This window comes from Salvelinus sp. IW2-2015, linkage group LG20, assembly GCF_002910315.2.
Source record: "Salvelinus sp. IW2-2015 linkage group LG20, ASM291031v2, whole genome shotgun sequence".
Classification (NCBI taxonomy): domain Eukaryota; kingdom Metazoa; phylum Chordata; class Actinopteri; order Salmoniformes; family Salmonidae; genus Salvelinus; species Salvelinus sp. IW2-2015.
In genome coordinates this window covers 65,851,407-65,864,516 of record NC_036860.1, presented here as the reverse complement: position 1 = coordinate 65,864,516, position 13,110 = coordinate 65,851,407, and the positions used below count along the sequence as shown (strand labels likewise).

General features: G+C 44.6%; 1 protein-coding gene across 1 annotated transcript in view; it reads left to right on the top strand.

Moving 5' to 3' along the window:
- shc3 (SHC (Src homology 2 domain containing) transforming protein 3) overlaps positions 1 to 10,605 on the top strand; it is a 34,032-nt gene extending 23,427 nt beyond the window's left edge. Inside the window, 3 exon segments of the mRNA XM_070449572.1 lie at positions 4,541 to 4,738; positions 6,953 to 7,248; positions 7,577 to 10,605. Coding sequence (XP_070305673.1) covers positions 4,541 to 4,738; positions 6,953 to 7,248; positions 7,577 to 7,705 — 623 coding nt within the window. The 3' untranslated portion in view covers positions 7,706 to 10,605.
- The last annotated feature ends 2,505 nt before the right edge of the window (positions 10,606 to 13,110 follow it).

Genomic DNA, 13,110 nt, shown 5'->3' with positions numbered 1-13,110 from the left:
ACTAGGGTGGGTAACCTAGGTTGTTTATGTCTATGTTGGCCTGGTATGGTTATCAATCAGAGGCAGCTGTTTGTCGTTCTCTCTGATCGGGGATCATATTTAGGCAGCCATTTCCCCACTGTGTTTTGTGGGATCTTGTTTATGTGTAGTTGCCTGTGAGCACTCCATAGCTTCAAGTGTCGTTTGCTCCTTATTATGTTTTTTTTGTGCGTTTCACGAATTAAAAGATGTGGAACCCATATCACGCTGCGCTTTGGTCCGAGTATGCTTACAACAAGGAGCGTGACAGAAGATCCCACCACAACAGTACCAAGTAGCGTGCCCAGGAGGAGAAGGTATCCTGGGCTTGGGAGGAGATCAAGGAGGAGAAGATATCCTGGACTTGGGATGAAATCTTGGCAGGAGATGAAAGCCTTCCTTGGCGGCAGACGCAAGGAGAGAAGGGAGGACAGCGACGACGCCGGGGTTCGCGGCCACAAAGAAAGCCCAAAAAACAACCCACATTTCTTTTTTTTGGGGGGGGGGGGGCACAAGGCGTGGTCGGCGGAGCCGGGGAGTGAACCAGAGCCAGTCTGGGAGAAGAGGGAGAAATTGGAGGAGAGTGAACGGAGGGAGTTGTTGTGTTGGTGTATGATGCATGACATTCGCCCTAAGGAGCGTGTTATCTGTTTGATGCCACCTGAGTCAGCTCTCCGTACTCATCCTGAGGAGCGTGCTAGCAGTCTGGTTAAAACTGTGCCGGCTCCACGCATCAGGCCTCCAGTGCGCCTCCCCAGTCCGGTACGTCCTGTGCCAGCTTCCCGCACTCTCCCTGAAGAGCGTGTCACCAGTCCGGTGCAACCTGTGCCGGCCCCATGCATCAGGCCTCCAGTGCGCCTCCCCAGTCTGGTACGTCCTGTGCCTGCTCCTCGCACTCACCCTGAAGAGCGTGCACCAGTCCAGTCGACTGTTGACCGGCCCCCACCGCATCAAGGCCTCCAGACTTGCGCCTCCCGAGTCCGGTACGTCCTGTGCCAGCTCGCTCGCACTCGCCCTGAAGAGCGTGTCACCGAGTCCGGTAGTCAACTGTGGCCGGCGCCACGCACTCAGGCGCTTCCGAGTGCGGCCTCCCCAGTCCCTGCTCCATGGCAGGAGCCTTCCTCTGCGCCAGATGCTCCAGTCCAGAGCACGTCCCAGTCCCGCTCCAAGCAGGAAGCCTTTCTCTGCGCGGTGCCCGACGTCCAGCACGTGCGCCAGTCCCGCGCTCCATGGCCAGGAACTTCCATCTCAGCTGGGGCCAGAGTCCGGCGTACGGAGCTTCCCAGGTGCAGCTCCATGCCCGGGGCCTTCCTCAGCGCCCCAGTATCCACGTGCCCGGGGCCAGGCAGCTACCCAGCCCAGCTCCAAGGCTTCCTCTGCCGCCGGTGCCCAGTCCAGGCACGGTGTCCCAGTCAGACTCCAGAACAGAGCCTTTCCTTGCGCCGCTGCGCCAGATCCCGGGTATTCAGGTGTCCAGTCAGCCCATGGCCGGAGCCTTCCTCAGCGCCGGTATCACATCCACGCGGCACGGCGACACAGCACCACTCCAAGCGCGGAGCCTCCTCTGCGCCGGGGCCAGTCCAGGCCACGGCGGCAGACCCCAGCTCCATGGCCGGGAGCCTGCTTATGCACCGAGTGCCCGCGTCTCCAGCGGCGACGCGATGCGGTCCAATGCCAGCCCGCCTCCCATTCGGGCGCAGTATTCCGGAGATGAGCGGTCTTCGTCCCGCACAGTGCTGTCGGTCCCGCTAGTACCGTTGCTGACTGGGTACATCGATGGCCCCCGCCACGCGGAGCTGCCACCGACGCTAGATGCCACCCACCCGATCCCCACTTATAGTAAGTCAGGTTCTGCGCCGGAGTCCGCACCTGGGGTACTGTCACGCCCTACCATAGAGAGCCTTTTTATTCTCTATTTTGGTAATAGTCGGGGGTGTGAGACCTAGGTGGGTATCTTAGGTTGTTATGTCTGTTGCCTGGGTATGGTTGCCCAATCAGAGGCAGATTTGCTCGTGTGCTCTGATTGGGGATCATATTTAGGCAGCCATTTCCCCCAACAGGGTTTTGTGGGATTTGTATATGTGTATTGCCTGTGCAGTACTCCATAGCTTCACGTGTAGTTTGCTCTTTTATTGTTTTGTGCGTTTCACTTCAATAAATATGTGGAACCCATATCACGCTGCGGTTTGGTCCGAATGTTCTTACGACGATCGTGACACTGTTTGAGATGTTGCAGCAGCAGCTCTCGCGCTGTCTGAGAGATTTTACGCTCAAAGACTGTATCTGTATGCTGTACGCATGTGATACAATACATAACGAATATACTGTACACAAGTGCCAAATTAAGTACACTAAATGATGCAAATGAACCTATAGATGGATAAACATGACCAGTCAAATGCATTTCCATCGACTGGTATTTCCATCAATGAAGAGGCTAAAAAGCGTTACTTCACAATGGTGTTTTTTCTTCTTTTCCCAGACAATTGGCCTGCACCAATTTTATTTATCAGCTTTTCTATTTTTTTATCGGTCAAAAGCCGGCTATTACCGGCTAAGGGAAACCTTGACACACACACACACAAGTCAGCTCAGACAGATCCAGCTTAGAGTGGCCCAGCTCATGAGCTCCATCAGCAGCAGATTTGAATTTAGAATGGAAAATGAATGTGTTTATTCAATAAATGTGTGCATTGAATCGTATCGCATCGAACCAAATCGTTTCGTTACTCTAATCAAATAGAATCGGCACCGAATCGTTTCAAACTAAAACGTGTCGTTCATGTATCGTATCGGATGCATCTAAACTCAGCAAAAAAAGAAACGTCCTCTCACTGTCAACTGCGTTTGTTTTCAGCAAACTTAACATGTGTAAATATTTGTATGAACATAACAAGATTCAACAACTGAGACTTAAACTGAACAAGTTCAACAGAGATGTGACTAATAGACACGGAATAATGTGTTCCATAACAAAGGGGGGGGTCAAATTTAAAGTAATAGGCAGTATCTGTTGTGTCAACCAGCTGCATTAAGTACTGCAGTGCATCTCCTCCTCATGGACTGCACCAGATTTGCCAGTTCTTGCTGTGAGATGTTACCCCACTCTTCCCCCTAGCCACCTGCAAGTTCCCGGACATTTCTGGGGGGAATGGCCCTTGCCCTCACCCAACAGGTCCCAGATGTGCTCAATGGGATTGAGATCCGGGCTCTTCACTGGCCATGGCAGAACACTGACATTCCTGTATTGCAGGAAATCACGCACAGAACGAGTAGTATGGCTGGTGGCATTGTCATGCTGAAGGGTCATGTCAGGATGAGCCTGCAGGAAGGGTACCACATGAGGGAGGAGGATGTCTTCCCTGTAACGCACAGCGTTGAGATTGCCTGCAATGACAACAAGCTCAGTCCGATGATGCTGTGACACACCGCCCCAGACCATGACAGACCCTTAACCTCCAAATCGATCCCACTCCAGAGTACAGGCCTCGGTGTAAGGCTCATTCCTTCAACGATAAACACAAATCTGACCATCACCCCATGTGAGACAAAACKGAGACTCGTCAGTGAAGACTAGTCCTGTCTGCCAGTCCTGTCTGGTCCAGCGACGGTGGGTTTGTGCCCATAGGCGACCTATTTGCCGGGGATGTCTGGTGAGGACCTGCCTTACAACAGGCCTACAAGCCCTCAGTCCAGCCTCTCTCAGCCTATTGCGGACAGTCTGAGCATGATGGAGGGATTGTGCGTTCCTGGTGTAACCTGGGCAGTTGTTGTTGCCATCCTGTACCTGTCCCGCAGGTGTGATGTTCGGATGTACCGTTCCTGTGCAGGTGTTGTTACACGTGGTCTGCCACTGCGAGGACYATCAGCTGTCCGTKCTGTCTCCCTGTAGCGCTGTCTTAGGCGTCTCACAGTACGGACATTGCAATTTATTGCCCTGGCCACATCTGCAGTCCTCATACCTCCTTGCAGCATGCCTAAGGCACGTTCACGCAGATGAGCAGGGACCCTGGGCATCTTTCTTTTGGTGTTTTTCAGAGTGAGTAGAAAGGCCTCTTTAGTGTTCTAAGTTTTCATAACTGTGACCTTAATTGCCTACCGTCTGTAAGCTGTTAGTGTCTTAACGACCGTTCCACAGGTGCATGTTCATTAATTGMTCATTGAACAAGCATGGGAAACAGCGTTTAAACCCTTTACAATGAAGATCTGTGAAGTTATTTGGATTTTTAAAAGACAGGGTCCTGAAAAGGGACGTTTCTTTTTTTGCTGAGTTTAGATACGTATCATTCGTGTATGGTGTCAGAGCCCATTTATCTAGATACATATCATTCGTGTATGGTGTCAAAGCCCATCGATACGTATCTAATCGTCTTGAAAGTGAAAGATATGCATCGCTCGTTTCTACTAACTCATAACTCCCCCCAGGTAAGAAGAGAAAGACTCTTTATTGTCTATTTTCTTTTCAGACGACAGAAAATATAAATTAGTCTTTCTTGTTTTTAACTTTTGCTTTGATGTCTAGGATCATGTGACATCTACAGTCTGCCCGAGGGGAAGAGTACAGTACCAAAAACGGGGGATGTGCCTACGTACGTGAACACCCAGCAGATCGACGCCCAGGTGCTGGCAGCCCTGCAGGCTGAACAGGACAGCATGGCAGCAGGAGGGGCAGCGGGCACAGCAGCCAAAGACAGTCCCAGGAAAGACCTGTTCGACATGAGTAAGAATACCTACCTCTAACTGCTTATTGCTAACAGTAACAAGAGAGAGAGATATGTTTGCCTGTCAGCAATATTCACATTATTGTACAGCATGGCAGAGGGGGCAGCAGGCGTAGCAAAAGACAGTCCCAGGAAAGACCTGTTTGACATGAGTAAGAAGAACTAACCCAACGCTGACATGGCTAATGCTAATAACTCTAGCATATTCCTATTCAACATCTATGAGAAGAAGAAACTAACCCAACGCTGACATGGCTAATGCTAATAACTCTAGCATATTCCTATTCAACATCTATGAGAAGAAGAAACTAACCGCGAATCGCTAATTACACTACAATATTCCCATTCAACATCGACAAGAAGAAGATACTAACTGCTAAACGCTAATTGCTGTTAACACTAGCATAATCCTATCCAATGATCCGGTCCTATTACGATTTCTACCCCTCCCCTTGGCCCTAGCCCTTCAATGTTTACAGATCTGAAGCTTTACCACATTTACATTTTACATTTTAGTCATTTAGCAGACGCTCTTATCCAGAGCGACTTACAGTAGAGTGCATACATTTTATTACTTTTTTTTTTTTTACATACTGAGACAAGGATATCCCTACCGGCCAAACCCTCCCTACCGGCCAAACCCTCCCTAACCCGGACGACGCTATGCCAATTGTGCGTCGCCCCACGGACAATTGCTTATACTTATCCTTAGACATACTAACATAGAGGTGTAAGGGAACAAGGGGGATGGATAGGGGGTGATTTAGGACCGGCTGAACATACTTATAAAAAGAAGAAACTCACTGCTAAAATGTTTATGCTAATAACACTAGCATAATTCCTATTGAACCTGTATAACAGGGGTGTCAAACTCAATCCATGGAGGGCCGAGTGTCTGCGGGTTTTTGTTTCTTCCTTTCAATTAAGACCTAGACAACCAGGGGAGGGGAGTTCCTTACTAATTAGTGACATTAATTCATCAATCAAGTACAAGGGTGGACCGAAAACCCGTAGACACTCGGCCCTCCATGGAATGAGTTTGACGCGTGTGCTGTATAAGAAGAACCTTACCACTAATCGCTAATTGTTAACAGTAATAACACTAGTCCAACCACGAGACATGATTATAATTATAGAGGTGATCTGGCTATTGTTTCCAGGGGGTTGCTTTGTGCTATAATTACATTGTGTCAGGTCCAAGACAAAAGGGAGATATCACTGTAGACCACAGGAGGCTGGTGGAACCTTAATTTGGGAGGATGGGCTCGTGGTAATGGCTGGAACAGAATAAGTGGAGTGTTATCAAACACACGGTTTCCACGGTTTCCATGTATTTGATGCCATTCCATTAGCTCTGTRCTTGCCATAATTATGAGCCGTCCTCCCCTCAGCAGCCTCCTGTGCTGTAGACACTATGATTGTCGTGGCTTCCCACAATCCCCCCCCCAACTTGAGGGTTACATGTAAACTGCATGTTATTCAGATATAGATGATATATCTGTCAAACAAATGACATGTATGCCACGTTGCTCCTTATGAATATAGCGTAGAGGTGAATGAAGAACCATGTGTGTTTTAATGGAGGCGGGGGATGAGGTGACATCTTGGTTATAATAGGTTCCTTTATCCAGGTTCTTCCTCCTCCTTTACAGTATGTGAACAATTTACTGAATAATATTTCAATTACTACCGAGTGCCTACACATAGTGAAATTATCTCCAGGAATAAAACTAGGGAAGTGTTAATGTATGACTACATAGACATATAGCATAGTAACACATCTCACCATACATTATGGAAGTTATAATCAACCAGGGGCTATGCGTTCTAAAAGAAATGTATGAACGGCGTGGAAGGTGTGTTCCACGACGCGTTGGTGTCCTTTAGTAGCGATTTCTTTGCAGCAATTCGACCATGAAGGCCCGATTCACGCTCCTCTGAACAGTTGATGTTGAGATGTGTCTGTTACTTGAACTTTGTCTCGGGCCTAACAACACCCATGCCAATATATCCACCAAACACRGGCTTCTTCTTCACTTAAATAATGCACGCTATAGAATGCTTTTCAYGCCAATCAGAAACTAGTATTCAACAATGCAATGGTGTYACATACATTACACAACTTACATTGTCCATGCTCCCCTTTGTACCTGCATAGGCCTATTTTCACCATATTGTGCTTCCTGCTTACATGTATTATCCCARCACCACAGAGCCTTTTGAGGATGCCATCCTGACCCAGTCAGCGGTCCCTGCCCTTCACAAGGCTGGATCTGTGGATAACTCCAGCCCCTTGTTGGTGCGCTCTGCTGCCTTCAAGGCCCAGGAGGAGCTGGAAGGCCAGGCCTGGTACCACGGAGAGATGAGCCGACGAGACGCAGAGAAACTACTGGTAGATGACGGAGACTTCCTGGTTAGGAAGAGCACCACCAACCCTGGGTCGTACGTACTGACGGGCATGCACAATGGACTGGCCAAACACCTACTGCTGGTGAATCCTGAGGGCACGGTGAGTAGGGAGGGAGAAGCGGGTGTGAAAAGGCGAATAAGAGAAAGGGTGAGTGATTGAGTGAATACCCACTGGGCACAGAGGTCAATTCAACATCTATTCCTCATTGGGTCAACGTAATTTTGTTGAAATTATGTGGAAACAACATTTATTCAACTAGTGTGTGCCCAGTGGGTAAGTAATTGTGAGACAAAGAGAGAGAGAGAGAGAAATACAGTATGCTAGAGAGAGAAATATGTTTACCTGTAAATAATATTCATATTATCCCCCATGTCACTCACTCACTTTTTTAAATATTTTTTTAAATATCTTTGTATCTTTTGAAAAGGTGCGGACAAAAGATCACATATTTGACAGCATCAGTCACCTGATAGGCCATCACCGTGACAACAGCTTGCCCATAGTGTCTGCAGGAAGTGAACTTTGTCTGAAGCAGCCTGTGGGCAACAGGAAATAGTGACGATCCACTCACTAAACCTGATGGGAGATGGAGTTCTGAAACTTAAACCTCCAATCCCTCCTGAAAACCTGAAACTTGAAGATGAAAATAGAGAATATATTATTGTTGAAAAAAGGTTACTTAACGATGATGACAGTGTCTTGGAAGCTGAGCAAACTCCCGGGCKACAAAAAGGAGGACGAAAAAGAAGAAGGTTTGCTGATATAAAAAATATTTATAGAACTGTTATTATTTTGTTGTGGTGATTGAAATGCTATATTTTTGAGAAGACATATAGGTGCATTTGGGACATATATGTTGATTTGGTGTTTTAAAAACAAAGAAAAACAACTGTTAGTAGTTTAGATGACGAAGCGCAAATCGACATCAAAGAGGGGAAAGAAAATAGTATTTTCGAATAAAACCCTGAATTTTAGTTTTGTCTATCAAGCACAACCAGATTTACACAGTCATTGGTAAGTAGGAGTTACATAGAGGAGAACAACTATTTGAAAATGCTGTTGTTTATATTGAAACTATTTTAGGATTATTTGTCCTTTATCGCAGCTATAGCGCGACGACATCTTCCCTTGYGGTTACTAATGAATCTATCCTGTTTCCCAGACCTGTTTGTGATGTCTTGCCAATACCTGAGGGTGGGACAATGACCATAGCCCATAGGAGTTGCTAAGACAGCACAAATGGGTCTGTGACCAGGCTAAAATGAATCTGCTTTATAAGAACTAAAGACGTGAATGTGTTTTGCTTTACAGTAGTCACAGTGTGTTGGGGTCAGGGGTCGCAACCTTTGGCACCTCATAGTGCTGTCAACATGGCTTTAAAGATACTGGGTGAATCTCAGTTGTACTCCCTTGATTCCTTGCATCCTCTCTCCTTGCCCCCTTGGGAGGTACTTGTGTATGCTCACACTGTAAAAAAAAAAAAAAAAAAAAAAAAACTATTTATTGCTTTTCAAAATATTATTTCATAATTGGTTTCTGGATCCTTCTTTAAACTGGGTGTGTAGTAAGTCAACTAGTTTGGAGCTTCGATCATGCAAATTAATATTCTTCACATCATTTCTAGCGTTTATGGCTTTATAGTGGACTTTTAAAAGTGTATTATTTGACAAATTATTATCACAAATGTATAGCACAGTCAGAAGTTTAAAAGATGATCTGTGTTAACTGTATTGAGACCAATTCACCAACGTGTTTTYACGTAAATCACTATACCGACGGGAGGTTTAGACAAATCCTCTCCATTTCACCTAGCGCGCACTCTTAATTAGATAATACGGATATTAGATCACTTTCTCTTGTGTAACAATATTGATGATAAATTAATTCTCATTTCGCAATGTATGGATTTCGATAGGTCTATTGACATCACAGAATCGTCATCAAGTACAGAAAAACTGACTGATAGAACCGTTAAATTGGCCTTTTACCTATGCATTTAGACTGAATTTACATAACTAGGAATAGTTCAATTATATTTATCATGTTATATAGCATATGTTACGGATTTGTTATATAACTATTGTAATAACATTGTAATAAAATAAAAAATAATGAATATTGGAGTTTTATGGTACAACTTATTTAAATTCAACCACTTGAAATCTATACATTAAATAATTTACAATTCGTATTTAGATTTTTTTTATTTTTTTTATTTTTTACAGTAATTGCATAGGTAAAACAGCCATTGGGAGGAGAAGCTTGTTTTAGCCTCACGTTCGTGCATAAGTACAGAAACTGAATAATATGACCATTAACAAAACCTGTGACACAAACGGGACACTGATGCGTTTCACTGTTAGATAATGATGTGTATAGGATTGAACCGAAACAGAACCTGTGTTTCCAGTTAATTTGAATGACAAGAAGACAGTTATTTATGATACTGTAGGCTGCCTGTATTTTGCAGGAAGAGGAAGTGTACYTGGATCTACTCTCACAACTGTCTTTAAATAAGTCTTACTCTGATTTTTAAAGGGGATCATACCAATGTTATGATAACCTCCCCATCAAAATATGATACAGTTGCTGTCTAGCCTAAAGCAGCTTCGTGTAATTTTAGTCTAGATTGTGTACATTTCCAGACAGCCCACWGCTTTTGTGGCAGTTGATGAACAGACAAAATAGAATAGTAATACATTTTMTTTGGCAGATCTGTACAGTGACTTTTTGGAAAGGACCAAATTGAAGAATAGATTCCCAAAACTCTTAGGGACAAATCCTGACTGGAGGTCCACGCATGTTATTCAAACTTTTAAACAAATAATCAAATAATCTTACATGAATCAATCTTACACCATCACAGTAATAGCTTGGCATAAATAATGTTATGTTAGCTCAACAAAGAATTGTGAGTCAACTCAACATCCCCATGTATACAGTAGGGAGTCACACTACAACATGGCTTTTTCAGATTTCTGTTGATGAAAATGTGCCTTTTATTTGTACCAATGGTGTTTTTCTTCTTCAAAGTGCAATAGCTGGAACTTCTTCATGGGCATGCCCTGCCGTTCATTAGTGTGCGTCCCATTGGCACCCTAATCCTTATATAAAGCACTACTTTTGACCAGGGGGCCCTGGTTAAAAGTATTGCACTATAGAGAATAGGGTGCCATTTGGGACGCATTCTAAGAGTTGTGTTTCGCAGTACTGCTTGAGTGTTGCTGCTTGAGATTCAACGTTTTTCTCTCTCTCTCTCTCTCTCTCTCTCTAGTTTCCAAATTCTGAATATGATGAGTCTTTTTGTCAGAAGGACCACAAAAACACATTTTGGAACAAGTAAAAAAATAAAAAAAAACAAAGAAATGAGTCCAAACAATGTTTACAGATTTAGTCTTTGGTTGTATGAGTTATCATCATTCTGTATGACTGTTGGCAATAAAACCGTAAATGTTCTTTTTTTTGTTTGATGAATAGTCACACTATTTTCCATGCAGTTCCACTGACTCCCTTTAAGCAGCATGCTGTATATGTGCCTCAATGCACAGCAAACGTATGTAATGATAACATCAGGGATAACATCAATTGATTGTTTTATATCAAATGCTGTTTTCTACATACAGTATTCCGATTAATTGCATTCCAACTGAACCACTTTTAATGTGTAAAATGTACTGTTATGTCTGAAAAATATTTGTCTTATTTGAGAAGATTATGTTTATATTTGTCTTGAGCAATTGTCAGCTGAATAGATGAACTGAAAGTCTCTTTAGTTCAGTGGTCGATCTCCAAGGCATTCATAGTCGATCACCAAACATTTCTGTCAAAAACAATGATAAAGTCTTGCGTTCCTATTTCATTTTTTTGTTTYGCGCTGTTGGCGGTAGGTGCACATGATTCCGCAGCCCTAGTGCCGGAAAGGAAAAGTGTTTCCATTTTGAACCTTTTCATGTGTCTGAAGGTGGAACTCCACGTACCCGGCAGGCCCAGAGACCAAATCAAGTGCCCCTATAGGCCTACCGCTGGCCAATCAGATAGCTCAGCTTACCGTGTCTGCAGTTTCCTCGAGCCATAGGCTGTAAAAAGAAGCTTCGAACGCACAGCAAAGTTGATACTGTGAGATTTCAAAACACTTAAAACCATGACTCGAGAGACTCGATGAATACAGCAAAGAGCTGCTGTTTTTACAACTAAGTTCATGTTTAAGTTGTTATTCAGCAACGTCAACACTTTGTTCAACACTTTTATAAACCATAAAATGTGCGTTCTCCCTACTTCCACTCACGCTACAACCAGCACTGCAGCTGTAATGAATGAATACAACCAGCACTGCAGCTGTAATGAAGGAATACAACGGCACTGCAGCTGTAATGAGGAATACCACCGGACTGCAGCTGTAATGAAGGAATCAACGGCACTGCAGGCTGTCATGAAGGAATACCACGGCATCAGCTGTAATGAACGGAAATACAACCGGCCACTGCAGCTGTAATGAAGGAATAAACAACGGCATGCAGCTGTAATGAAGGAATACAACGCACTTGCACTAGTAACATGAAAGGAATAACCGGCCTAGCAGCTTAATGAGGAACTACAACCAAGCACTGCACAGCTGATAATGAACGAAGATTACAACACGCACTGCACTCTTAATGAAGGGAATACAACCGCCAGCATGCGTGATAAATGAAAGGAAATACAACCGGCACCGCCAGCTGTAATAAGGAATCTACACCCAGCACTGCAGCTGTATGAAGGAATAAAACCAGCACTGCAGCTGTAATAAGAGATACAACCAGCACTGCAGCTGTAATGAAGGAATACAACCGCACTGCAGCTGTAATGAAGGAATACAACCGCACTGCAGCTGTAATGAAGGAATACAACCGGCACTGCAGCTGTAATGAAGGAATACAACCGCACTGCAGCTGTAATGAAGGAATAACAGCACTGCAGCTGTAATGAAGGAATCAACCAGCACTGCCAGCTGTAATGAAGGAATACAACCAGCACTGCAGCTGTAATGAAAATCAACCGCGCACTGCAGCTGTACATGAAGGAATATCAACCAGCACTGCAGCTGTAATGAAGGAATACAACCAGCACTGCAGCTGTAATGAAGGAATACAACCAGCACTGCAGCTGTAATGAAGGAGTAGCAAAGCGTTGTTATTATTAGCAGCTTGTCTTTTTCAATATCAAGGAATATTTCACTTTCTCTGGTCATAGGAGTAACAACATGAATTGGTGCATGAGACAGAAATAATGCAGCGCTACTTGAGTTTCACCATCAGCTGGAAGACTATGTCTCCTTTTCTTAGCGGAGGGATGGTGAGTTAGGTGAGAGCCTCCTTCCCCTCAGACTGACCATCAGATACAGGCCATCAGTACAGTACAAAATATATATATAATTATTATGTCACTCAGCTGTGCCTCACAAGTAATACATCAAATTATCTATTACCAGTCTGATCGTATACCTAAAATGTTGAAATATAATTTTAGAATGTCCTGCGAAAAACAACATTGGCAGGGCAATTCAAGCCTAGCCAATATACAGTGATAATGTATTGGGCCTATAGCTTACTGCACAAACCTCATTGCTACAGTACTGTTTTCCCTGTAGCAGTGCTAAACCAGGTTTGAAGTGAAGCTTCCCTGTAGCAGTGCTAAACCAGGTTGAAGTGAAGCTTCCCTGTAGCAGTGCTAAACCTAAGGTTGAAGGTGTAGGGCATGACAACTTCAGGCACATGTCTGATGCAGTGTAACTTCACCTAGCTTTTGTTTCAAAAAACAATCAACCAGGAGTAAGAGAAGAGTGAGCTTCCCCTTGGGTTTAGGGCACTGGCTACAGGGAAGCTTCACTTCAACCTGGTTTGCACTGCGGTACAGGGAAGCCATTCACTTCAACCTGGGACTTTAGCACACTGCTACCGCGGAGCTTCACTTCAACCTGGTTTA